Source organism: Chelonoidis abingdonii, chromosome 25 (genome assembly GCF_003597395.2).
Source record: "Chelonoidis abingdonii isolate Lonesome George chromosome 25, CheloAbing_2.0, whole genome shotgun sequence".
In the NCBI taxonomy this organism is placed as follows: domain Eukaryota; kingdom Metazoa; phylum Chordata; order Testudines; family Testudinidae; genus Chelonoidis; species Chelonoidis abingdonii.
Genome location: NC_133793.1, coordinates 20,096,603 through 20,120,570, shown reverse-complemented (window position 1 = coordinate 20,120,570; position 23,968 = coordinate 20,096,603). Strand labels below are relative to the sequence as shown.

Genomic DNA, 23,968 nt, shown 5'->3' with positions numbered 1-23,968 from the left:
CCAGATATTCTGAATTATTTAATGTATGCAGTGTTGTAGCTCTGTTGATCCTAGGATATTAGAGACACAAAGCAGGTGAGGTAATATCTTTTTTTTGACCAACTTCTATGCCTGAGAGAGGTGTTAACTGGCCACTTTACCTTGAATGGTCCCTTGAAATATGTGTTAACTGCTTATGCTAAACAATCTGTGACACTGAGGCCTTGTCTACACTGGCAAGTTTCTGCACAGTAAAGCAGCTTTCTGCATTGTAATGCCCAAGGTGTACACACTGCCAAGCCACATAGTGTGCAGAAACTGCACAGTTGCAGCGTTGTAAAAAACCCACCCTGACGAGGCGTACAGCTTTCTGCGTCAGGGCTACTTTGCCACGATACCCTGGTTGATTGCAGTGCTGCAGTTGGCCTCTGAGAGGTGTCCCACAATGCCTGTTCTTGCCCCTCCGGTCATGGGTTTGAATTCTGCTGCCCCGCCCTCAGATGACCAACCATCATCCCCACCCCGTAAATTCCTTTGGAATGTTGAATGTCCCCTTCCTGTTTGCTCAGTGATGTGTGCAGTGGTCTCAGCACATCTTTCCAGGTGGTCATGCCTGCTCTACATACCAGGCGATCCCTTGCTTGGAGCAATGCTGAGCTGCTGGACCTCATCAGCATTTGGGGAGAGAAGACTGTCCAGTCCCAGCTGCACTCTAGTCATAAGAATTATGATACCTATGGGACACACTGCAGTGCAGGGTCAAAGTGAAGGAGCTGCAGAGTGCCTACCACAAGCCGTAGTAGGCAAACTGCCACTGCGGTGCTACCCCCACGAGCTGCCAGTTCTATAGAGAGCTGCACACGATACTCAGTGGCGACTGGATACTTCGGTGGACTGAGCCAGGAGGAGGAAATCTTGGCTGAGAATGTGGAGAGGGAGGGGGACCCAGAGGCTGAGGACAACTCGGAGGTCAGAGATACAGGCAGTGAGGAGCTCTTTTCTACCCTGGAGGAGGCTCACCAGTCACAGTGGTCAGATCTTGGTGAAGCACAAACAGGAGAAGAGGCCCCTGGTAAGTGGATTTGATTTTGGGAATCGCTGAAGCGAGTTGATGGGGGCAGGAGGGTGGCAGAAATCAGGCTTGTGTCTCTATGATGCGCGTACCACCACATGCCTGGTCTGTGTGCGGAACAGGCTGTTGACTGACTCCCTCATTTCACAGGTGTCTGCCTCAGATCTCCAGGAAACTCTCATGGAGATACTGGGGAATCCACTGCCACAGGTTCTTTGGCAGAGCTGCTTTGTTTCTTTCCCCATTAACAGTAACTTTCCTGCGCCACTGTGCCATCGGTGACAGGGGATGGGGACCATTGCTGCACACAGGGGAGCCACATAAGGGCCCGGGTGAAAGCCACAGTCTTGGAGAAGACCCTCTCTACATTCCCGGCTCACCCTCAGCAGCTAGATGTCTTCCATAATGAACACAGCCTGTGGAAAATATGGGGACAGGAATGATTATCAGCCCCCCCCCCCCCCCCACCCCCACAGTGTTGCCTCTGCTCCTGTGGCTACTCACCATTTTGGGAGTCTTGTGGCTCATGTATGCTTGCCTGCAGTGAGCCACTTAGTGGCAGGTATGTGAATAGTGGCTGTGTTTTAAATCACTGAATCAGTGTTCTCTGTGTGTTGCAAACAATACTGCTTCTGTAAAATGTTGCATTTTGGCTTTACAGAGATGACCTTGGGAGCCCAGCTTCCCTCTTTGTTATCGCTGGCTGAATTGCTGCCAGAATTAGAAAGTGGCCACGAAGACTAAGGAGGACTTTCTGCATGAGGTTATGATGCAGTCCACCACTGAAAAACAGGAATTGAAGGAGTGGCAGGATAGCGAGAAAAGGGACTGAAAGGAGAACGCGGCACACCAAAATGAAGCCATGGAGCGATTCTTAAACATTATGGAGGCCAAGCGGACACGCTCAGGGCGATACTAGCACTGCAAACTGAGTAGCTCCACAGCTGCCCTCCCCTGCAGCTGCAGTCGCAAAACTCTTTCTCATGCGCTCCCCCCCCAGACACCACCAACACATTCTTATCAACCTCCTGGCTCCAGTCTGTACCCACGGCGTTCCACTCCTCCCACTGTCACAGTCTGGCACTGCAGACTCCCAGTGCCCACTGCACTCAACACCCATCCCTCTGCAGTTTTGCCCTGTTGAAGTATAGTACCCGCTGCACTGGACTCCGAAGGAGAAGGTTGGATATGATCCCTGGACATACACAAATCTTTAACCCACCTTGGACTCCTCCTCCTCCTAAGACCTTCCCTTCCCCCGTCCCCCTCAGTGTTGTGTGTTTTTGTTTTTCTCTCTCTTCCGGTTGTTGTTTTTAATAAAAGAATTGTGTTGGTTTGAAAGCAATCTTTATTCTATTAATTTAAAAGCAAACAGAGCCCTGCACAGCAACAGACAATTATCTTAAACCTTCATATTGCATCATCTAGGAGGTGATTGTGATTGGTGCAGCATTACAAGCACTGCACTCCAGAGCGTAGCAACAAATATTAGTGGCTTTCAGCTTCAAATTGCTGCCTCAAGGCATTCCTGATCCTTATGGTCCTGTGCTGCACCCCTCTAATAGCCCTGGTCTCTGGCAGTTCAAATTCAGCTTCCAGACGCTGAATCTCAGCAGTACAGCCCTGAGTGAAGCTTTCACCCTTCCCTTCACAAATATTATGGAGCATACAGCATGTGGCTACAAACATAGGAATATTGTCATCGGCCAGATCTAGCTTCCCATATAGGCAGCGCCAGCAGGTCTTTAAACTGCCAGAAGCACACTCAACAGTCATTCTGCACTTGCTCAGCCTGTTGTTGAACCGCTCCTTGCTGCTGTCATGGTGCCCCATGTATGGCTTCATAAGCCACGGCATTAAGGGGTAGGCATTAAGATCACAATGGGCATTTCAACTTCCCCTGCAATGATCCTCTAGTCTGGGAAGAAAGTCCCTGCTTGCAGCTTCCTGAACAGGCCAGTGTTCTGAAACATGCGTGCGTCATAGGCCTTTCTGGAGCATTCTGTGTTAATGTCCGTGAAATGCCCAGGGTGATCCCCAAGAGCCTGGAGAACCATAGAGAAATACCCCTTCCAATTAATGTTCTCAGTGACTAGGTGGTCTGGTGTCAAAATTGGAATATGCGTGCCATCTATCGCCTCTCTGAAATTAGGGAAGCCCATTTGTGCAAAGCCATCGACAATGTCACGCACACTTATAGAATCATAGAATATCAGGGTTGGAAGGGACCTCGGGAGGTCATCTAGTCCAACCCCCTGCTCAAAGCAGGAGCAATCCCGAACTAAATCTTCGCAGCCAGAGCTTTATGAAGCCTGACCTTAAAAACCTCTAAGGAAAGAGATTCCACCATCTCCCTAGGTAACACATTCCAGTACTTCACCACCCTCCTAGTGAAATTTTTTTTTCCTAATATCCAACCTGAACTTCCCCCGCTGCAACTTGAGACCATTACTCCTTGTTCTGTCATCTGCTACCACTGAGAGCAGTCCATGCCATCCTCCAGATCATTAATGAAGATATTGAACAAAATCGACCTTTGGGGCACTCCACTTGATACAAGCTGCCAACTAGACATGGAGCCACTGATCACTATCCATTGAGTATGACAGTCTAGCCAGCTTTCTATCCATCTTATAGTCCATTCATCCAGACCATACTTCTTTAACTTGCCGGCAAGAATACTGTGGGAGACCATATCAAAAGCTTTGCTAAAGTCAAGGAATAACACATCGACTGCTTTCCCCTCATCTACAGAGCCAGTTATCTCCTCATAGAAGGCAATTTAGGTTAATCAGGCATGACTTGCCCTTGGTGAATCCATGCTGACTGTTCCTGATCACTTTCCTCTCCTCTAAGTGCTTCAAAATTAATTCCTTGAGGACCTGCTCCATGATTTTTCCAGGGACTGAGGTGAGGCTGACTGGCCTGTAGTTCCCTGAATCCTCCTCCTTCCCTTTTTTAAAGATGGGCACTACATGAGCCTTTTTCCAGTCATCCGAGACCTCCCCTGATCGCCATGAGTTTTCAGAGATAAGGCCAATGGCTCTGCAATCACATTCCGCAACTCCTTTAGCCCCTCGGATGCAGTGCATCCCGGCCCCATGGGATTTGTGCTTCATCCAGCTTTTCTAAATAGTCCTGAACCAACTTCTTTCTCCACAGAGGGCTGGTCCACCTCCTCCCCATACTGTGCTGCGAGTGCAGCAGTCTGGGAGCTGACCTTATTTTATGAAGACAGAGGCGAAAAATCATTGAGGTCATTAGCTTTTCCACTCTCTGTCACTGGGTTGCCATCCCTCATTCAGAAAGGGCCCACGCTTTCCTTGACTTTCTTCTGTGTGACTAATACTTGAAGAACCCTCTTGTTACTTACAACATCTCTTGCTAGCTGCAACTCCAAGTGTGATTGGCCTTCCTGATTTCACTCCTACATGCCTAGCAATATCTTTATACTCCTCCCTGTCATTGCCAATCTTCCTTCTTGTACAGCTCATTCTTGTGTTAAGATCAGCAAGGATTTCACTGTTAAGCCAAGCTGGTCGCCTGCCATATTTACTATTCTTTCTACACGTCGGGATGTTTTTTTCCTGCAGCCTCAATAAGGATTCTTTAAAATACAGCCAGCTCTCCTGGACTCCTTTCCCCCTCATGTTGTTCTCCCAGGGGATCCTGCCCATCAGTTCCCTGAGGGAGTTAGTCTGCTTTTCTGAAGTCCAGGGTCTGTATTCTGCTGCTCTCCTTTCTTCCTTGCCTCAGGATCCTGAACTCGACCGTCTCATGGTCACTGCTTCCCAGGTTCCCATCTACTTTGGTTTCCCCTACTAATTCTTCTCTGTTTGTGAGCAGCAGATCAAGAAGAGTTCTGCCCCTAGTTGGTTCCTCCAGCATTTGCACCACGAAATTGTCCCCCACACTTCCCAAAAACTTCCTGGATTGTCTGTGCCCTGCTGTATTGCTCTCCCAGCAGATTATCAGGGTGATTAATGTCTCCCATGAGAACCAGGGCCTGCAATCTAGTAACTTTTGTTAGTTGCCAGAAAAAAGCCTCATCTACCTCATCCCCCTGGTCAGGTGGTCTATAGTAGACTCCCATCACCACATCATCCTTGTTGCCCACACTTCTAAACTTAATCCAGAGACTCTCAGGTTTTTCCTGCAGTTTCATACTGGAGCTCTGAGCAGTCATACTGCTCTCTTACATACAATGCAACTCTCCCACCTTTTCTGCCCTGCCTGTCCTTCCTGAACAGTTTATATCCATCCATGACAGTACTCCAGTCATGTGAGTTATCCCACCAAGTCTCTGTTGTTCCAGTCACATCACAGTTGCCCAGAGTCATGGTCTTTCAGAGCAGGACGCGATTAATGGCCTTGCACACTTCCATCAACACAAGTCCAATGATTGACTTTCCCACTCCGAACTGGTTAGCAACCTATTGCTAGCAGTCTGGAGTAGCCAGTTTCCACAATGCAATCACCACACACTTCACCAGTGGCAGGACAGCTCTCATTGTGTCCTTGCACTGCAGGGCTAGGGCGAGCTCATCACACAGTTCCATGAATGTGGCTTTCCTCATCCAAGAGTTCTGCTGCCACTGCTTGTCATCCCAGATATGCATGACAATGTGATCCCACCACTAAGTGCTTGTTTCCCAAGCCCAAAAGCGGCATTCCGCTGTGGTCAGCACCTCTGTGAATGCCACAAGCAATCTCATCTCGTAGCTAGTACGCGTGGTGAGATAAATGTCACACTCCTCTTGCCTTTGTAGTTTGAGGAATAACTCCACTGCCACTCACGACCTGTTAGTCACAGCAAGCAGCATACTGGTCAACAGTTAGGGATCCATTCCTGCAGACCGAAGAGGCTGGGGGCACAGTACACAAACCATTGAAAGATGGCGCCAATTGCAAAAGGAAACACAGGGGTTGCTGGGATGTGAAGCAATGCATCACAGGGCATTGGGACTGGACCCAGGATGCCTCGCGACCCCCTCTGCCTTCCCACAACTCTTAGCATCAGAAGAGGAAAAGATGCTCTGTGAGATAGCTGCCCAGAGTGCGCTGCTCTGAATACTGCTGCAAGTGTGCTGTCAGTGTAAAGACACAATAGCAGTTTCTCTTCAGCGTTCTCTTAGTGGATCTGTAACTGCCTGTGTAAACATACCCTGAGTACATCTCCCAGACCTGAAGAAGAGCTCTGTGTAAGCTCGAAAGCTTCTCTCTCTCTCCAGCAAGTTGGTCCAATAAAAGATATTATCTCACCTACCTCATCTATCTCAATTATTGAATATAGTGTGGGTTCTTATGCTTCCTGCATGTACTCCATAGTTTCCCTTTCTAGCCTGCATGACAAGTTAAGGTTAGTTACGATGTTACGGGTATACCTAGCAAAGAGTCCTGTGGCACCTTATAGACTAACAGACGTATTGGAGCATGAGCTTTCATGGGTGAATACCCACTTTGTCGGATGCATGTATTCAATCACGAAAGCTCATGCTCCAAAACGTCTGTTAGTCTATAAGGTGCCACAGGACTCTTTGCTGCTTTTACAGATCCAGACTAACATAGCTACCGTGCTGATACTTGACATGGGTATACCTGTCTGCCTTCAAAGAACTGGTGCCAATTTATAAGAGAAGCTGCTGATCCCTGTGCTGTAACTGCTCTGTGACTGAGCAGAGTACTTCAATCTCCAGGTCTGTCAGTCTGACACTCACATGTTACTTAAAAACTAGTCATGCTCAAGCTAGCTTTCCAAATCCCATTCAGTCCTTACTTTGTCTGAGTTTATTTTCTCTGCAGCTTGTCAGAATATTTGTGTGTAGTATAAATAGAATTCTCATTTTTTTCCTGCCACCATCATCTGCTCAATTCATTCAAAGCCAGACTGATGGCATGTATTTGATAGTACCTTTGCTTCCACAGTGCATTGTTCCACAGGTGTTGCGTACACTGAAATTGACTACACAGAGAAGACACGATAGGTATAGAAATGCAGCAAAAGGACAGGACTGTTTAAATTTGCTTGCTCAGGCATGGTGTGATTCTTCAACATCATGTGAGCTTTCTGTTTTCCATTTGTATTGTTTGTCTGTGCTGTTTCTTTAGCCTTGTTTTACCCTAAATGCACATAGGACCTGCTGGAAGCTGGTTCATTCATACGTTCACTCTTGGTTTTCTCTTTTCTGAGACTTACCACAATCTGTTTTTTTGTTTTGTTTTTTGATTGTTGCCGCTGCTAAAACAGTAAATGATGATTAGCTGGTTCTGCAATGCTTTAAACCTTGTTTTGATTTTACCCTATTGTACGAAATTTACCTTGAAACAGCTATCAGGCTATTTATTATTTATTTCTCTTTCTGCTGCAATGGTTAAAAGGACACTGTCAAGGTATCACTTACAATTTTTTAAAATCCCATTTTTTTTACTGTTTATAATAATCCCTGAGTTTAAAATTTAAATAATTTGTTACTGAACACTTATTTTTTTTCCCTTCAGTGGTACATTCATATTGACTTCTTGTTGTTGGGTTGCTCATGAATGTTGGGCAGATAACTTTGAATCGTTTTAGGGGAGAAAAAAATTTACACTGACTACACAAACTGAAAGGAAATATGTAGGTCCCATGTTGGACCTACAGCCTTGACAGTGTCCCTTTAAATATGCTTCCCAACTAGTATTGGAGCCAAAGGGCAGTCTCCACTTCACTATGAACTTCCTCAGTTTGTCTCTCCATCTTCCTGTCATCAGCAGCAGCTGAGATTAAAGCCTGTCTCAGTCCAGGTGGAAGGGTATGAAATCTGCTACTCTCTGCTCTAAACAAGACATTTTGATTAACCCTCACCATTAGTATATACTCAGGAGACAAGTTGCAATTCACCACTCAGAGCTCCTTGGGAATTGTCCCAGCGTTCCTGAGGAAGCAGCTTTTGAGAGGGTACCAGGAGAGCCACTCTGCAGTGTAATGGTCATATCTAGGATTTACAGGGCCAGGAATAAGAAGTAGGAGGGTGCCCCTCACTCTATGGAATTGTCTCCTGGAGAAAGTAGCCCTGTGTCTTTCCCTGGCCTCCAGAGACGACTCTCCTGTAAGCCTGACACATGCTATTTCTGACACGTTGTCTCTGCCCCCCATCTGCCTTCTTTTATGGTGCTTGCTGTTTTCTCTCCTCTTTTCTTTGATTCGTTTGTCCCTGCCCTCTCATGTATTCTCACCCCCTTCTTTTCTTTGTGCTCAGACTCCTAGGTTTTTTTGCTCTAATTCCCTCACTCCCATTTACTAGCCTCAGGACAGCTGAAGCTCCTTAGAGCTCCACTCATGTTCTCGGAGCTCAGAAAGAGGCCCTACAATGCTTATCCCTGCTGGCCCCTCCCCAGATCTCCAGCAACAGTAACCACTGATCAGATCTGCAGCTGCTATACTTACCAGCTGGACTGTGCTGCTGTGCACTTAACACAGGGGTTGCTATCCAGTCGGGTGAGGGAGGCCTCAAACACTGGCCTAGTAGAACTGTTGTGGCTCTATGTAGTGCTGTTTCGAAGTTTCAGCGGTGTCACAGTAGCAACACGAAAAGTCTTTAAAGGAATGCTTCCCTACTGTGCAATAAGATGGAAAAACTTATCTGGCTACCAGCAATATCTCTACTTCATGTAGGAATAGATGGGGTTGCCAGGGGGCACTGCTCGTGCCATTTGTAGCCAATCTTCCACATATGTAGTATTTTGCTTCTACCTGATCAGTGTACCTCAGGCCCTCTGTGAAGGCTTGATGTGCACTAAGCCTCACTGGAAGGTGACAAACCACTCAGTAGAGCCAGGGTGCCCCTTTCTGGCATCCAAAAGAATGTAGACATGGCCCACAGGTGAGCCATTGGACCTCAGGTGTTTGACTTCATCCGTTAGTTGAGAAAGCCTCTTTATACTGACTTGTGTTTTTGCAGTCATGGGGGAGCCCAGTGAACAATGCTATTTGCCTGTTTCAGTTCAGAGGTGAGAAAGAGAGAAGAACCTGGCAGATTATCCCTTAATGCCCTGCACACTTTTCTTGTCTGATCATTTTGAAGAATTGAAGACTTGAGAACTTACAGGTGCCAGCCCTCAGCTTCTTTTTGTTCACTAGAGCTCTTTTAAAGTGTATGACACAGGGTAGTAAAGTAATGATTCTGTCAACACCAGTGTAACATTACGCATCCATGCTCTGCCTTGCTCTTTTGCATATTACTTCATTGCTATGTACAGTGCTCACGTTTTGAGGGGGAAGGATTGGAGGCAACTTGTGTTGCTCAATTGAAAACATATCTTGTAATGGAATTAGCATCACAATGGAAAAGGAAATCTAAGCTTCATGGTTCTGAAGTCTTTCTGGACTTCTTAATTTTACCATCCTCCACTCCACACCTGTTAGCTTCAACCTTAATTAAGTGTTCATATCTGGAGCTTTGGTGTTTTGTGCCTTATTTTTTTTTTTAAATTTACAGAGACAAATCTGTTCTTTGATTTTCAGGTTCCTAAAGAGAAAGATGAAATGGTGGAGCAGGAATTCAACCGTTTGCTGGAGGCCACCTCCTATCTCAGTCATCAGCTGGACTTCAATGTCCTCAATAACAAGCCAGTCTCCCTAGGACAGGCTCTGGAAGTTGTCATACAGTAAGTGCCCTCATGCTTTGTTGATAGAAATTAATAGTCTCATAGACTTTAAGGCCAGAAGGGACCATCATGATTATCTAGTCTGACCTCTCTTGAATTACTAAAGTCTTCAAATAATGATTTAAAGACCAAGTTACAGAGAATCTACCATTTACACTAGTTTAAACCTACAAGTAATCTGTGCCCTATGCTGCAGAGGAAGATGAAAAACTCAGAGTCTCTGCCAATCTAACGGGGGGCAGGAATTCCTTCCCAATTCCAAATGAGGACCCTGAGCATTTTGGCAAGACTGAGCATCCAGACACCTGAGAAACTACTCTGAGTTCTAACTCAGAGAGTAACTCCCCATCTAGTGTCCCATCACTGGCCATTGAAGATATTTGCAAATGGCGGTCATAGATTGGCTGCACGACATTGTAGGCAGTTTCATCATCCCATCCATAAACTTACCTTTGAAAAATCAAGGACGATGGGGGAAATTCCAGGGGATTAGTAGAGAGAGATAGTGCCAGTCTATAAAAAAGGGAATAAGGACAACTCCGGGAATTACAGACCAGTACCCAGAAAGAGCAAATAATCAAGCAGTCAGTTTACAAACACCTAGAAAATAATATGGTGATAAGTAACAGTCAAGAACAAATCATGTCAAACCAACCGAATGGCTTCCTTTGACAGGATAACAAGCCTTGTGGATAGGGGGAAGTGGTAGAGGTGGTGTATCTTTACTTTAGTAAGGCTTTTAATACTGTCTCATGTGGCCTTCTCATAAACAAACTAGAGACTATAGCTTAGAAGGAACTATCAAAAGGTGGGCGCATAACTTCTCTGGAAATGGTTTTCCAATCAATTGTCAATGTTTTACAGTGAAGCTGGAAAGGCATATCGAGTGGGGTCCTTCAGGGATCAGTTCTGGATCCAGTTCTGTTCAGTATCTTCATCGATAATTTAGATAATGGCAGAGAGATTACAGTTACAAAGTTTGCAGATGATACCAAGATGGGAGGAGTTGGAAGTGCTTTGGAGGATAGGATTAAAATTCAAAATTATCTGGACAAACAGGAGAAGTGGTCTGAAGTAAATCTGATGAAATTCAATAAGGACAAATGCAAAGTACTCCATTTAGGAAGGAACAATCAGTTCCACACATACAAATGGAAATGACTGCCTGGGAAAGAGTACTGTGAGAAGGGATCTGGGAGTCTTGAGGATCACAGGCTAAATATGAGTAAACAATGTAACACTGTTGTGCCAAAAAGAAATAAAAAGCAAACATCATTCTGGGATGTATTAGCTGGAGTGTTGTAAGCAACACATGAGAAGTAAGTCTTCCAACCTACTCTGCTGATTAGGCCTCAGTTGGAGTATTGCGTCCAGTTCTGGACACCACATTTCAGGAAAGATGTGGACAAATTGGAGAAATTCCAGAGAAAAGGAACAAAAATGAGGAGGAGGAGGAGGGAGAAAAATTGTTCTCCTTAATCTCTAAGAATAGGACAAGAATCAATGGGCTTAAATTGCAGCGAGTGCACTTTAGGTTGGATACTAGGAGAGACTTCCTAATTGTCAGGGTAAAGTACTCAAATTGCCTAGGGAGGTTGTGGAATCTCCATCATTGGAGATTTTTAAGAGCAAATTAGACAAACACCTGTCAGGCATGGTCTAAATACTTAGTCCTGCCATAAGTGCAAGGGAGAGAGCTCTCCCACCGCAACAAATTTCCACTCCCAACGAGCAGCAGTAGCTTTGTTGGCAGGAGAGCACCCCTGCTGACAAAACACTGTTTACATCGGCATTTTTCGTCGGCAAAACTTTTGTCGTTTGGGCACGTGCGTGTGTGTTTTTCACACCCGAATGACAAGTTTTGTCATTCAATTTCCAGTGTAAACAAAGCCAGACCTCTTGTTGGTTCAGTGACTGTTTGGTGAAGAAATCTGTCAGCTATCACGTCCAGGAAAATCTGGGCCCTACTATTATTCGTAGCACATGTCTTCCAGTCTATATCTGGGAAATTAGTCTCCCATATTCACACAATTTCCAATAGTATTTATTTAATTAAAAAAGGTCTCTGTCCGTATCTAGATTGGATTCTGGGGCTCTGTAGTCAATCCCAAACTCTGCTCCGGGAGAACCTCTGGGAGATTTCTTCCCCAAAATGATTTGAACACAGACTCTATTTGATCCATTCCATCACTTCTAATTTCTTTAGTCTCCCTCATTATTAATATACAATGCATTTCTGTCTTTCCTTAAGAGCACATGCCCTTCAATCCCTATACTCCAGTCACGATGACTATTCCACCATGTTTCTGTTATCCTATAATACCTAGTTTCGCTTCTTGCACCAGTAGTTCTAGTTTCTCCATTTTGTTACCCAGGCTTCTTGCATTGGTATCATCTTAGTGGTTTCTGCTTGGTTTTGTGAAGATTCCTCACCTGATTAGGTAAGGGACCTTTTCCCAATATTGCCTACTTGATTCATAGCTTCAGTGGTATTGGCACTGTCTTTCCTCTTAATAACCATTCTCCTATCTTTTTTCTCCATTGCTGTGTTTTCTCTTTCTTGATTTTCCTCCTGGTCAGTATTGGAATCAGGCATGGAGATTACGAGAGTCTTCCCCTGTAAGGATTCTCTTTGGATTTTCTTGAAGTACATGGTCATGATGACTGCTTGATAATCTTGGTTTCTTGCAGCCACTTGGCACATATTGTGTCTAGCATTTGTGTGCACACTCTTTCCACATTTTTAGTACAGCTTTGTAGACACAGGATGAGGAATGTTACCTTAACTGGTATCTTCCTTGAAAATTCCTCTTCCATTAGTGATATAGTAGTTAATAAAATAAATGGATATTTGACATATCACAATGGTGTGATACAGCATGAAGTCTACATATTTGAATCCTACTTGTTTGGAAACATTTCCTGCAAGTAAGAATTTCTACCCTTTGGATTTTGGTAGGCTGTCCTATATTTAGCTATTAGCTAACCAACTGCTTTCTTTTTATGTGTTGTACAGTTGTTGATGAATACACCCCATTCTTCACTGAAATGACACTTTTCTGAGTTCTACTTTATTATTTTACACTCATGAATCAGATGCTGATCATGAGAACACCATGCAGCTTACTAGGATTTCCCAGTTAAAACAATCTGTGGCTTCTGTTCCCCATCCCTAGATTGCAAGAAAAGCATGTGAAGGATGAACAGATTGAACACTGGAAGAAGATAGTAAAAACTCAAGAGGAGCTGAAAGATCTCCTTAACAAGGTCAGACCTTCTCTCCTTTCTGGCACACATGGATGCAATACTCTATTTTCACTTCCTTCCCTTACAAATGCACTGGAAAACATTACTAGGGGCTTAAAGGAGAAACTGATTTCAGAAACTGATTACCATCATTACATTTAATGTTTATGTGAAAAGAAACTAGACCTTGAGAAATAAAGATATTTTATCTGGATTTTATCAATAAGGAGGGCAACAACACTATTCAAAAATGAATAATGATGCTTTTTTGGTCCATGAGGAGTAGTTGTGTTGTGACAGGCAAGCCCCAGGGAAACTATTAATTTTATTAAGCTGGGGCTTTCCTAGCACTGAAAAACACTTTCTCTTCTGAGAACCTCATAGTCTAAAGGCAAACAAGCAAGCAGAGACCAGGGAAAGTAGGCAGTTTATAAAGTTGTCGCCTTGATTCACATCATGGCAGAAGTGGCTGTTTAAGGGTGACTTAGATTTGGATGGGGTAGGGACCTTCCAGATGAGCATGAGAAGCCTGTATAAAGAAAACAGGACCCCCTGGAAGAAGGTACAACAATAATTGTGCCAACAGCTGACAAACATGGATGAGACTGGGAGTACTTATGGAGTGGAGAGGAGGGAGACAGTCAAAGCAATAAGTAAAAGCAAGCCAGCTCTTCCTTGAAAGCATCACTGTAATAACCACTTCCGTTGGAAATGCTTATTGCAGATATGGTTTGTGATGAGATTAATTTACAATTGTTTACAAAGTCACCTTAAAAAATATCTTAAGGTAAACAAAAAGATATGTTTAGTCATTTAGAAACTTACAATATTGAAACACTGGAAGATTTAGTGCAGATTAACTGTTAAAGGTGATGCTGCTATCCCTCTGAAGAAGGCATACAGAGTTCTGGCATCTTTCCTACCGTCAACAGTTCCATTCTGTACATTTTGCCAGAGGACAGTAATAGCTTATGATGTGCATGTTAATCAGAAAATCTCTAGAAATATAGAATTAATGGTACTATAGTGCCCTGTGAGGTGCATCCCCTATAAGTAACATCCCCTATAACAAGGGAGGAAGTGCCACCAGTGGTGTGACTGTTTTTGAGGCAGAATTCTTATTTTCATTGAAAACGTTACAAAAGCTCCTTTTTTCCCCTTCCCCTTCCCAGATGGTGAATTTAAAAGAGAAGATTAAAGAGCTCCATCAGCAGTATAAGGAGGCATCTGAAGTAAAACCACCTCGGGATATTACTGCGGAGTTCCTTGTGAAAAGCAAACACCGAGATCTTACTGCTCTCTGCAAGGTACAGAATGCTATAAATACAAGTCTACAAACTTTTGTCTTTAAAATCTGAACGGCAAACTGATTATGTAAAATTGTGTCACGTACACTCTTTTGAAGAACTGACTGTGTGAAACTGCTCTGAAATGTTCATGTGCATGTTCCCTGTATTAGAGCCTTCTGGAAAGTGATAATGGGAACTGCATGAGCTCCTGTCTCAACAGAATCTGAAAGTTCAGGAATTAGTCCAGTTTTAGATCACAGTTCAGCTTTAGCAATGTTGGACACTGTCCAAGATAGGCATACCACTACAGTGCGTGTTGAGATGGCAATCTGGAAAGAAAAAGTATCAGAGGGGTAGCCGTGTTAGTCTGGATCTGTGAAAGCAGCAGAGAATCCTGTGGCACCTTATAGACTAACAGAGGTTTTGGAGCGTGAGCTTTCGTGGGTGAATACCCACTTCGTCAGACGCAGGTAGTGGAAATTTCCAGGGGCAGGTATATATATGCTAGCAAGCAAGCTAGAGATAACGAGGTTAGTTCAGTCAGGGAGGGTGAGGCCCTGTTCTAGCAGTAGAGGTGTGAAAACCAAGGGAGGAGAAACTGGTTCTGTAATTGGCAAGCCATTCACAGTCTTTGTTTAGTCCAGAGCTGATGGTGTCAAATTTGCAAATGAACTGAAGCTCAGCAGTTTCTCTTTGCAGTCTGGTCCTGAAGTTTTTTTGCTGCAGGATAGCCACCTTAAGGTCTGCTATAGTGTGGCCAGGGAGGTTGAAGTGCTCTCCTACAGGTTTTTGTATATTGCCATTCCTGATATCTGATTTGTGTCCATTTATCCTTTTCCGTAGTGACTGTCCAGTTTGGCCGATGTACATAGCAGAGGGGCATTGCTGGCATATGATGGCGTATATTACATTGGTGGACGTGCAGGTGAATGAACCAGTGATGGTGTGGCTGATCTGGTTAGGTCCTATGATGGTGTCGCTGGTGTAGATATGTGGGCAGAGTTGGCATCGAGGTTTGTTGCATGGATTGGTTCCTGAGCTAGAGTTACTATGGTGCGTGTGCAGTTTGCTGGTGAGAATACGTTTCAGGTTGGCAGGTGAATGTCTGTGGGCGTATGGCTGGATTAACACCACCTGGTTAGGTCCCAAGACCTTCATGTGAAAGTGTGGGATCATTGTGGGCATGGGTTTAGAACCTGATGATGCGTAGGGTTGCTGGACCAAACACCTACAAAAATTCCTAGGCAAGAGTTCTTGTTTCTTTCTTGGTACGCAGTGGAGGATTCTGGTACACAGTTGGACTCAGACGTTTCCCAGAAGCCTTGGCAAGACGACAACCCAAGAAAGAAACCAACAGGACTCCACTGCCATCACATACAGCCCCCAGCTAAAACCCTCAACGCATCATCAGGATCTACAACCCATCCTGGACAATGATCCCACACTTTCACAGGTCTGGGTGGCAGGCCAGTCCTCGCCCACAGACAACCTGCCAACCTGAAACGTATTCTCACCAGCAACTGCACACCGCACCATAGTAACTCCAGCTCAGGAACCAATCCATGCAACAAACCTCGATGCCAACTCTGCCCACATATCTACACCAGCGACACCATCATAGGACCTAACCAGATCAGCCACACCATCACTGGTTCATTCACCTGCACGTCCACCAATGTAATATACGCCATCATATGCCAGCAATGCCCCTCTGCTATGTACATCGTGAACTAACCTCGTTATCTCTAGCTTGCTTGCTAGCATATATATACCTGCCCCTGGAAATTTCCACTACCTGCGTCTGACGAAGTGGGTATTCACCCACGAAAGCTCACGCTCCAAAACCTCTGTTAGTCTATAAGGTGCCACAGGATTTCTCTGCTGCTTGGAAAGAAAAAGTTCATGTTCAAAGAGATTTGCTTCCTGTAAGGCCAAAATGTCAGACTGATGAATATTTAAGAAACTTGCAGAGGCTGCGAGAGGCTCACCTGCCTGAATGAGGCTCCATTTATGCCAGATTGGCTCTTTTGGCCTGATGAGTGATTTGTCCTTTGGTGCTCCCTGCTTGGGACTAGGAATTGGATTTCTCCAGTTTTGCTCGTCTGTAGAATCCAAATACTTGTGAAGCAGCCTGAGTGTTCTTTAGATCCAGTCATTCACATCCTCCTGGCTAATTACATTGTGACACTCCCGGACCTCTGACCAGGCAACATAATTCTCCCTTATCTTATGTTTGGAATCATCTTGTAAATAGCACCAGGAGTAATCATGGATGAGTCTGAAGGCCTTGAAACTGAGGTGCATTAGATCTAGGCTTGAGAACTGAGGTGGTTCCCCTGATTCCATTAATTCCAGAGTAGTCCTTGAATCCAAACTGTGTCTGTCCTACTTCACCAGCTCCTGGTGTGGGAACCAGTGAGCAGTCCCCATCACTTCTCTCATTTGGATTTTAGACAGATTCGTTACGCCCTTTCAATCTTTTCCTGAAGGGAAGCTTAGATTTAATACTTTTAGGGCACACCTCCAAATCCATCTCAGACAAACTCATGGGAAACATTATAGTTTCCCAAATCTGAGAAAATAGGCTCCCCATCTTATTCATAGGACTTTAAAAGTCTCCCCCCGGCTTTTCTGATACTCTGTGAAGTTTATCTGTTCAAGTTCCCACAATTACCAGTTTGATTATGCTTCATGGTATATTAGCTCTTGTGCCCTCCTCTTCTTCAGTTTAGGGAGTCAGTGTTAAGAGGATAATCAAGAAACCAGGGCCATGTGACTCCTCTACTTCCTATAATCAGTCTTAGCTTTTCTCCTAGACATGTCCCCCCACTCCTGTGGGTTAGGGAAGAGTTGCTGGAAATAGATACTGGTGAGAGAGATGGTAGTGATCTTGAGGATGCCCTTTTCCTTCAGGGTACAGCTCATCCTTCAACCTCTGCAGAAGAGAATACTTTTCTAATTTCTTCATTTCTGCTTAAGTATTTTCAGTAGCTGCTGTTCAGTGTGGTAGGTACTTTGGACTGATAAGTGTCAAGAAAGACCCCATCACAAATGCAGAATTGCTTTACCAGTAAATGAGAAGCTACTGGTACATGCCAAGATTATTTGTCATGCCTCTTAATCCATTTCATCCAGGGTGAAGAAAACTGCCATCTTTGACATCCCACAACAGATTAGAATATTTTTTTTTTTCTCCCACCCATCTCCTGGATTGTTGGTAGTCTCAACTACGGTAGTGAAATATAGTGCCAGGAGCTCCTCCCATTCTCCTCCCCAACCCCTTTTCACGGAGCCCTCTCTGAAAAGTTTGCTTTGATAGGAACTTACTGTGGTTGACAGAAAAGTTCCTCAGATGCATTGAGGAAAAAATTTTAAATGTGTTTTTTCCTAAATCTGGAAAAGTGGCCTCAATTTGTAAGGAAGTGCAACAATTTTGGAGAAAAGTCATAAGTCATCAAGGTATTCTCATATAACAGGGAAGAAAAATATGTTAGCAGCAGAGAGTAAACAGGAAAACTTCACAACTTTGCATTGATCCCTGTCCTGTGACCTTGACCTTCCCAAAGCCTTCCTTTGCCAAACAGCTACTCTTCTAGAGCACTCTTCTGAGTCCCTATGCAATGTACATAAAAAAGACAAGAAGAGATTTTTTTTTTCCTTAACATATGTTAAGAGCAGGAGAAAGACAAAGGAAAGTGAAGGTCCTGTACTTAGTGTGGAAGGAGGCTAATAATTGATGATATCAAGAAATCTGAGGATTTTATTGCCAATTTTGCTTCCGTCATCAGTAAAAAGGTTAATGGTGACCCAGATACTCAACATAATTAATATTAACAATCGGGGAAGGAATGTCAACCAAAATATGGAGAGAACAGGTTAAAGAATATTTAGATAAGTTAGATGTATTCATGTCAGCATGGCCTGATGAAATTCATCTTAGGGTACTTAAGGAACGAGCTGAAGCAATTATCTTTGAGAACTCATGGAGGATAACTGAGGTCCCAGAGGACTGGAGAAGGGCACACATATTACCTCTCTTTTTTTTTTTTTTTTTTTAAATAAAGAGTGTGTGTGTAAAGAGGATCTGGGGAATTATAGACTGGTCAGCCTAACTATGATACCTGGAAAGAGGCTGGAACAAATTATTAATCAGTCTGTAAGCAGCTAGAAAAGGACCTAGGGATTACAGTGGATGAGAAGCTGGATATGAGTCAACAGTGTGCCCTTGTTGCCAAGAAGGCTAACGGCATTTTGGGCTGTATAAATAGGGTCATTGTCAGCAGATCGAGGGATGTGATCATTCCCCTCTATTCGATATTGGTGAGGCCTCATCTGGAGTACAGTGTCCGGTGTTGGGCCCCACACTAACGTCCTATGAATAAGATGGGGAGCCTATTTTCTCAGATTTGGGAAACTATGTTTCCCATGAGTTCGTCTGAGATGGATTTGGAGGTGTGCCCTAAAAGTATTAAATCTAAGCTTCCCTTCAGGAAATGATTGAAAGGGCATAATGAATCTATCTAAAATCCAAATGAGAGAAGTGATGGGGACTGCTCACTGGTTCCCACACCAGGGATGTGGCAAAATTGGAAAGAGTCCAGCAGAGGGCAACAAAAATGATTAGGGGGCTGGGGCACATGACTTCTGAGGAGAGGCTGAGGGAACTGGGATTGTTTATTCTACAGAAGAGAAGAATGAGTGGTGATTTGATAGCTGCTTTCAGCTACCTGAAAAGAAGTTCCAAAGAGGATGGATCTAGACTGTTCTCAGTGGTAGCAGATGACAGAACAAGGAGTAGTGGTCTCAAGTTGCAGTGGGGGAGGTTTAGGTTGGATATTAGGGAAAAAAAATTCACTAGGAGGGTGGTAAAGTACTGGAATGTGTTACCTAGGGAGGTGGTGGAATCTCCTTCCTTAGAGGTTTTTAAGGTCAGACTTGAGAGAGCCCTGGCTGGGGTGATTTAGTTGGGAATTGCTCCTGCTTTGAGCAGGGGGTTGGACTAGATGACCTCCTGATGTCCTTTCCAACCCTGATAGTCTATGATTCTAGAGGACAATAGGTTATAAAGAATGGCCAGCATGGATTTGTCAAAAACAAATCATGCCAAACCAACCTAAGCTGCATGGCCGCACAAGAATCAATCAAGTGCCGCACACTTGGTTAGTAGAGCCATGCACGTCCAGTGACTTGTTTGTGCCCCTCCCCCTGCTGCTATGCTGCTCTTGCCCTCTGCCTTGGAGCTTCTGCCAGCAACTCCCAGGACCCTCCTACTTGCTGTGCAGGACAGAGGCGCTGATGTCAGGGTGTCCCTCTCCCTGCCGCCCATGTACCCCATCTATGCAGAGTAGGGGAGGGGGAACAGGGCTCTGGAGTTAGATGGAATTGCTGGCCGCTGTTGCATTCTGAACAAGCCTTCAGACTGGTGAGTGCTGATGTGCTTAGAGATAGCACACTGTCTCTCATACACTTCTCCAGCAGCCAGCACACACACAGAGTCTCTGTCTCGTGTGTGTGTGTGTGTGTGTGTGTGTGTCTCTCACTCACACACACACGCACGCACGCACACAGTCTCTCTGTGTCTCTCACATACTTGTGATGTTGTTGGTACTGCTTGGTACTTCCTGGAATGTGCACATATTCTCTGTAATTTTATTCTTTCAGTGTGCCTTTATTTTAGTTTTTTGACTGGTCTATGCATTTCATAATTTTATTTCTCTCATGCTTAAATTTAATTCTTTGAGTAGTGAGTTCTAAAAATGCCTAATCTGTCATGGCTGGAGTAATTGTCCCTATGGTACCTTTTACAAAATATGTATTATATCTATGTTTCTTGTTTTTACTGGTGGTGCACATCCGCACATTACCTAAATATTAGTACACATAATAAAATTCTTTCCACCCATGGATCTAAAAAATTAGAGGGAATATTGGTCATAACTTCCAGCAATGAGCTCTTCATCATCAGTTGATACAGTACATTACTCAATAGCTGTCTATAAAGGTCTTCCTTTAAAATTCTAGCTTGAACTTGGGTGTACTGCATGCTTTAGTATTTTCTATTTTCTTTTACTTTGGAAATATCTCACTTCATACATTCAACAATGAAATAATTAAGTCTTTAATAAGGAAACAAGAATAGAAAATATATCACATCCAGTTTGGTTGAGTTCCAGTTACTATGAGAACCATCTGGTATCTCATTCCACCAGAACTGTAATGGATTTTATCACATTCTCTGACCTGAGTGTTTGCTGGCAATCCAAGAAAGTAGGGTTTTGTGTTATAAGGTATTTGTTTGTTTAATACAGGTGTAAAATGTGGTTGAACTAATAGTGCTTTTAGGATCCAGTGGTCTGATTCAGTTCCCATTGAAACACATACGAGTGTCTTCAATGGGAGATGGATCAAACCCCATTCTTTTTGAGGCTATGTGCTCTACCATAATATAAACATTTAATAAAAAAAAACTTTACTTTTCACAACTTTGGAGAATCTAAATCTCATCCTTTTATGTTAAAATATTTTCCTTTTATGTGTTCAGTATTCATGAAGAAACTACAAAAATATGCATGTGGCATTGCGTTTGTATGATCATTATTTGGCAGTAAGTTTACTATGGACACTTTGCTTTCTCCTTGTTTTTTATTTAAAAATGAGAAATTTAAAGCTAATACTTGACTGAATCTGTTTAACGTTTTATCAGGAGTATGATGAGTTGGCAGAAACACAAGGAAAGCTGGAAGAAAAGCTCCAAGAACTTGAAGCCAATCCACCAAGGTAAAAAAAACAAAATACAAAAAGTACCACACACTAGCTGGAGAGCGATCAGGAAGGCTGGTGTTTCTCATTTAGTATTGCATTGACGTACTTGGGTTCAGAAACGAATTTTCCCCCAGGTCATATTGGCAGAGACTCTGGATTTTTTTTGCCTTCTGCAGCATTGGGCACAGGTCACTTGCTGGTTTAAATGAAATACTAAATAGTGGATTCTCTGTAATGTGAAATCTTTTTTTTTTTTTTTTTTTTTTTTTTTAAATCATGATTTGAGAACATCAGTAACTCAGCCAGAGGTTCTGGGTCTGTTTCAGGAGTGGATGGGTAAGGTTCTGTGTCCTGCAAAGTGCAGGAGGTCAGACAAGATCAGTGGTTGTTCTTTGAGTGATCGTTCATGTGTATTCCAAGCAGGTGTGCATGCCAGCCAGAAGATTTTCCCTTAGCAACGTCCATAGGCTCGGCCCTGATGGTCTCTGGAGTGGCCCCTCCATGGCGCCCTATATAGGGGCCTGTCGACCCTCCACCCCCTTAGTTACTTCTTACCAGCAGTGACGGCTAGCTGAAACTTTGCTCGCTTTTGCAGCAAGCCTAGCAGTGTCTCGTCTAAATGTATATAGTTGTTTCCCCTCTCATAGTTTAGAGTTAGTGTTAGTTGTAGATAGTTAATAGTAGTTGGGGGGCTTCCCCCTCTCCCCAACATGCTTGTTGCCTTGCTGGGGCATGCCCAGGTCCCCAGGGTTTAAACTCTGCAAGGACTGCGGGAAATTTATGCCAAAGAGTGACCCTCACTCGTCCTGCTTGAGGTGTCTTCTCGGGGAGAGCCACCAAAGAGACCGGTGCAGTATCTGCAGGGGATTCTGTCCCAGGGCTCTTTTGGACAGAGAGCAGAGACTCTGATGGAAGCAGCTTTACAGCCACACTCGGACCCCAAGCCTGCCGATCCGGTGCCCAGCACCTCATCCTTGGTGCACAGCGCTTCGGCACCGCTAACAAGACAGGAGTCCCTGTCTACGACCTCTAAGTCCCGGCACCGGAGAGACGCGGGACATAGAAAATTGGCCTCAGTGCAGCACCGATCACCATGTTCAGTGCACGCGAAAAAGAAGAGGCTGGTGAGGAACCAATCACCCCACCAGAACCTTAAAAGGCCAGCGGTGTCCACGACTGTGGTGGGACAAGTCAAGCCGCAACCGCACCCTCCCAAGGTCCCATTGACTCCCGCCCTGGTGGGGGTGCAGTTGAGTCTGAACCAGTCCAGCTCCCTGGACCTCAGCGAGGATGGGTGTCCCCCATTGACGCCCGAGGCATTCGAGGTGTCCTCTGAGTTATTAAACCTCCCAGTGCTGGCCTCCCCACACCTGTGGAAGGAGCTGCTAGACACAGCCCAACCCCTGATCCAATCAAGGGGCAGGCCAGCCATGATGTTGCCCCAATCCCCGCCCTGTGGTGCTCTGGCAGCACCAGCGCAGAGAGAACACTCCCCGGCCTTGTGGCACTGCTCCCTGGCAACAGAGAGTACTGCTCCCCCTTGGTCCTCCTTTTCGGAGGCCTCGGACTCAGAGTCGGACTCCTACCACTCCAGTAGATGGAGGAGCAGGAGTTCGGCTTCTCAGGCAAGCCAATGACCTTACCCTGCGCAGTGGCAGCAACAGTGGCAACCACCTTCCCAGTGGCTGGTCTGGACTCCCTGGGCCTACCATCAGTCCCTGGGACAGGTGCACGGCCCGCGTTCTAGGTCTGTGTCAGTCTCCTCAACGTTGATGGCTCCAGTGCAAATGCTTCCATCACTGGCACTGCTGTCAGACAGGAGTGTGCCACAACAGAACCTGGCACTACGGAATCAGACACCAGCACTGACAGGAACCATGTTTCTGACGCCGCAGGCACTGCCCAGCATGCCTCGTTGTTCGGTGTTGACCCCGGTACCGGCTGTGGTGCCTCATCCTACATCCGCACCAGCCACGCAACCACAGTACCGTGCGCTGCGGAACTCTGCAGAGGCTAAGGGTACAGAGGAAGGTCCTTTGCCAGTGATCTCCTCCCCTTCCTCGCTGGATGAAGCGGTTGCGGGAACTTCAGCGGACCGGCCCTAGTGGACAACCAGGTGCTTCAGCAGCTACTTAAGCGTGCCGCGCACAGCCTGGCGATCCAAGCGGAGGAGATCAAGGTGGACGTAGACCCGGTAGCAGACATCTTGGCCCCCTCGGGCCCATCTCGGGTTGCCCTACTGTTGATCAAAACAGTAGCTGATACATCCCGCACCTTGTGGGAGACACCAGCTTCATTGGTCCCTATGGCCAAAAAGACAGAGAGGCGCTACTTTGTACCCTCCAAGGGCCATGAGCACCTATATACCCACCCTCCCCCAGACTCTCGGATTGTGGATGCGGCCAACCAAAGGGAGCATCAGGGGTTCCAAGGGTCTACACCGAAGAACAGGGAGGCCAAGAAGTTGGACCTCTTTCATAGAATGGTGTACTTGACGGGGGGTCTGCAACTACATCTAGCCAACCAACAGGCTGTTGTGAACCAGTATGGCCATAACGTGTTCAGCCTTGTCCAGGTTCGCTGAACTTCTCCCCCAAGAATTGCAAACAGAATTTTCTGCTGTGGTAGAGGAAGGGAAGCTAATTTCCCAGGCATCCCTCCAAGCAGCCCTGGATGCAGCAGATGCAGTCTGCCGCACACTGGCAACTGGGCTGGTCACGCGGCAAGGAGCCTGGCTTCAGGTCTCAGGCCTTCCACATGAGGTCCAACAAACCATCCAGGACCTCCCCTTCGAGTGGCCCATGCTCTACTCCAAGAGGATGGACAAGAGGCTCCATAGCCTAAAGGACTCGAGGGCTACCTTACGGCTCACTAGGCCTGCACACCCCAGCCACCCAACACAGGCAATTCAGGCCGCAGCCAGTTCTGTGGCCGTACCAGCCCCAGAACTGCCCGGAGCCTTCGCGAAGCAGAA

General features: G+C 45.3%; 1 protein-coding gene across 2 annotated transcripts in view; it reads left to right on the top strand.

The window, feature by feature from the left end:
• The window catches only part of KDM1A (lysine demethylase 1A), a 156,906-nt gene that overhangs the window by 69,715 nt on the left and 63,223 nt on the right, over positions 1-23,968 (top strand). For both annotated transcript variants that reach the window (XM_032782919.2, XM_032782918.2), the window contains 4 exons: positions 9,555-9,697; positions 12,874-12,964; positions 14,116-14,250; positions 20,936-21,009. In XM_032782919.2, coding sequence (XP_032638810.1) covers positions 9,555-9,697; positions 12,874-12,964; positions 14,116-14,250; positions 20,936-21,009 — 443 coding nt within the window. The remainder of the gene's footprint in view (positions 1-9,554; positions 9,698-12,873; positions 12,965-14,115; positions 14,251-20,935; positions 21,010-23,968) is intronic.